The 3555-nt window shown below is 38.4% G+C and overlaps 1 protein-coding gene across 1 annotated transcript; it reads right to left on the bottom strand.

Moving 5' to 3' along the window:
* Positions 9–2905, bottom strand: LOC107632202 (probable inactive poly [ADP-ribose] polymerase SRO5). The gene is made up of 5 exons (XM_016335898.2): positions 2046–2905; positions 1724–1965; positions 1463–1596; positions 1278–1373; positions 9–404 (listed from the first exon to the last, which is right to left on the bottom strand). The coding sequence occupies exons 1-5, from the start codon at positions 2516–2518 to the stop codon at positions 264–266; spliced, it is 1086 nt and encodes a 361-aa protein (XP_016191384.1). The 5' UTR covers positions 2519–2905; the 3' UTR covers positions 9–263.

Below are 3555 nucleotides of genomic sequence, written 5' to 3'. Positions count from 1 at the left end.
AGCCGATTGCTAAACAAGTGCAAACAACATATATCTGATAGATGTTACATTTGTAACTCAGGAGTCTATTCAATGTGTGTCTTATTAATCATTGATTACAGCATTTCATTTTGTAAATTGTAACTAGAATAACGAAGACCTTGTCCTAAACTACATTCAACAACAAAAGAAAATGTGTATCACAAAGGAAAGAATATAAGTTCCAAATGCGACTCTGCTTCTAAACAACAACTTCCAACCTCAAAGTAAGTTTGGCTACCAAGTTAGTAAGGCCTTCTATCACGTTCTGTATTCCTCCCTCCCTTCAATCCACTAACACAGTTCATAAAAGACACCATATTCTGTCCACGAAGATGGTTTTCCGGTTGCCATGACCTTGCGTCTTTAAAGCTTGCAGGTATTTTCTGGAAAAAATATTAAATATACCGGGTTAGAAGATCACTTCTACAAGCCAAAATAATATAAAGTGGCAAAGGAAGAAGGCATAATCTACACAAAGGAGAAAAGAAAAATCAGTGGGACCATATTCATACTCTAAATCTACAACAGTTTCAATATTGGATTCAACTACTTATTTCTTTCAAGAGGACGAAAGACTCAAACCTAAGGCAGCGGAGAAATTTAGTAGAAAAACAAGTCAATGAGCATAGTCAAAGATGTGCTTTCTCCTTGTGTAACAAATTAAGTTAAACTAATTTGAACACCACCTTTAATTTGTTTCACTTTNNNAAGAGTTCAAAATTCAATGAATTTTATGTTACCTTAATACCTTTTTCTTTATTTCCAAATACAATACCAGGTAAAAACTGGATACCCTCTTCATTTCAGTCATGACCATAAAAAATATCGACTTCAACAGAAGCACTTGGGAGAGAAGGAGGAGGGGGGAGAGATTCTATTCTGAGCAGGAAACACATATTACTGTGTCTTCAGCCAGTTTTGCTGCTCCAGCAATTTAAGACCCCAATATCTTTAACTTGAGGGTAGGTGATCTCATTTCCCCAATTTACATGCCACTAGTTCTTAATACTCCAGAATGTCGGGTAATGCTAAACATTCACCAATGCTCAAATGCCATTCAAATTCATACAGTACAAAGCAATCTTTGCACAATTCAATATAGCATAGCATCATCTGTGAACCATGATATAGTCTTATCGACTTGAACTGCAGTACTACAGTGTTGTGCTTGTAACTTTACAGAAAATCCCAAGTGCAAGGACCACATCATTAGACTAAATTTAAAATCAAAATCACCAGAAAAATATTAAATGTACCTTCTCCCTAAAAGATTTGATGGCCGCAACGAGCAGTTTGTCTCCTGCTATTACTCTTACTTTCTGTATCAATTGATGCCGTGAAATTTTCTTTTCCTGTTAAGACATAGGAAACGCAGACTCGGTCTAAGTTAAAAAAAGATTATCAATGTCGAAACTCTGGACACAAGTTATGAAGCACTCACTTTATAATCTTTGTGAAACTTGGAAATCAAGGCAATATCAGAGGAAGGCAAAATCTCAGAAAGCACAGAAATCAGAGCGGGGAATGGCATCCAAGGGGAAGAAGGTTTCAAAGGCTCTTCAATCCTCACATGACCTACAACAAAATCACGAAAAGATCAAACACATGCAGCATTATTACTAGAGTATATTACTATTACTTCTAGTTCATAGCAAAATAACTGAATTAGCGAATAAAACAGTAGCAAACAGAATGCACCAACCTTTTGAGGGATGAAGTTTAAAGCTTATAACGAATTCAGGCAAGACATGCGTGTTGACCCGTTGACTCCAAATGACGTACCCCTCGGGAGATGAGAAGCTGCCGTCCATACCGGAATCATAATCTTCCGAACTTGAACCGCATGGATCGGAGCCACGTGGCACCATCTCCACTCTCCCCAAGATAACGCGGCACAGAATCACATGCCTCAGACCATCTTTGTCAACGCCACAGCTTTTCACACTGTTTATCCAATCAAATTCAATTATTCACAAAAATCAAGATCAGCAACTAAAGATAAGGATCAAGAATTTTGCGCGTGCCTTTTGAGAGGAGAATCATCCGGCGAAAGACGAAGTCCGTCACGGAGAGGCATCTTCCCACCGAAACCGTGCTCAATAATGTCTTCAACCTCTTCCTTGCTCGAAGCACCATACCATGCATACTTCACGTTGGGATCGCCGCCACGCAACTTCGCAACGGCACGCGCGAAGATCTGGAAGCACTGAACACGCGCCTGCGCCATTACAGAACGCCACGCATTTCTGTGAACCGAAACGACGTTGGATTTCAACCCGCACGATGCTAGTCCCTTAACTAATCTGCTCTGAACGAGGTCGCGAGCCTTGTCTCCTTCGGGGAGTCTCACGAACCTTTCATCGAACACGTTGCGTGCATCACCGGAGACGCTGCTCTCGCAATCTGAAACCGAAGAGTCTTCGTCGCCGCAGGCGTAATCTGAAATTGAGATCTCCGACGCCAAATTCGCGGAGTCATCGTAAGTCCGTCTCTCCATTATGCAAAGAATTAGAAAGAAAGAGAACAAAAGAATTGTATACAATTATTTGTGTATTTATAAGATGAGAGAAAAAGAAAACTAATTGCAAAGAAGGTTAAGTAATTGTGTTTGTGTATTGAAGAAGTATAAGTTCATGTTTGATGAAAAACTTGGGAGGAAAGAAAAAGCGACGAAAATCAAAACGGTAACGGCTTCAGTGACAAACACGAATTTGTTTGCAGAGTCAGAAGAGAAGAAAGAATCAGAGATGTCAAGTGTTTTAAAGCAACAAGGGAAAACCGCCATACGAAGGGAACTTTTTTTTTTTTTTTTGGTAATGGGGCGGGGTTTTTATTTTTGCTGACTTTTGCGGGCGCTAACTGTTTTCGTAATGCAGATTGGGTCTCACATGGAGAGGTCTTTGATTATTTTCAAAACCGTCTTTCATATGCAATTTACGATTTTACCCTTTCTTAACGGGTTAGTTCGTTTGCATACTTGGGCAATAAGGCAAAGGTCAAAGTTTAGATGGACTTTATAACTTGTGCTGCACTTGTTCTATTTTAATTTCTAAATAATTGTGGCATCGTGGGGGCTATGCTTTAATTTTGTGAATTTTGTTTTGTACTCAATTTTGTGAAATTTAATTTATTACATGGCATGTCTATCGTGTGGACAGAGCACCATTGAATGCTTTCTGTAACTATCTCGATAGGTCAATATTGAAAATTGTGAAACTATGTGTATGTCTATTATGTTTTGGGAGGAATTATTTGTGTGTTCCGTGTTAGTAGCATCTTCTTCTTCAAGTGTTTCTATTTTTTTATATATATATTTTTTTTATGATCTTCTGCCAGTGTTTCAATTTAGTAGGTATAGGATTCTTTTGAGATAGGTCGGCAAATCGATATCTTTTAGGGTTACTTAAGTGCTAAGTACGTGTATTTGTTGAAGGCTTAGGAATAACCTTGTATGAAAAGATGATATTATTTATCAAAAACTCTATTAAAGAAGCATCGGGAAAAAAAATTAAGAGGTATCAAAGGTGTGCGACT

The sequence above is a fragment of the Arachis ipaensis genome, chromosome B01, assembly GCF_000816755.2.
Source record: "Arachis ipaensis cultivar K30076 chromosome B01, Araip1.1, whole genome shotgun sequence".
Lineage (NCBI taxonomy): Eukaryota > Viridiplantae > Streptophyta > Magnoliopsida > Fabales > Fabaceae > Arachis > Arachis ipaensis.
This window is presented reverse-complemented; position numbering and strand designations above follow the sequence as displayed.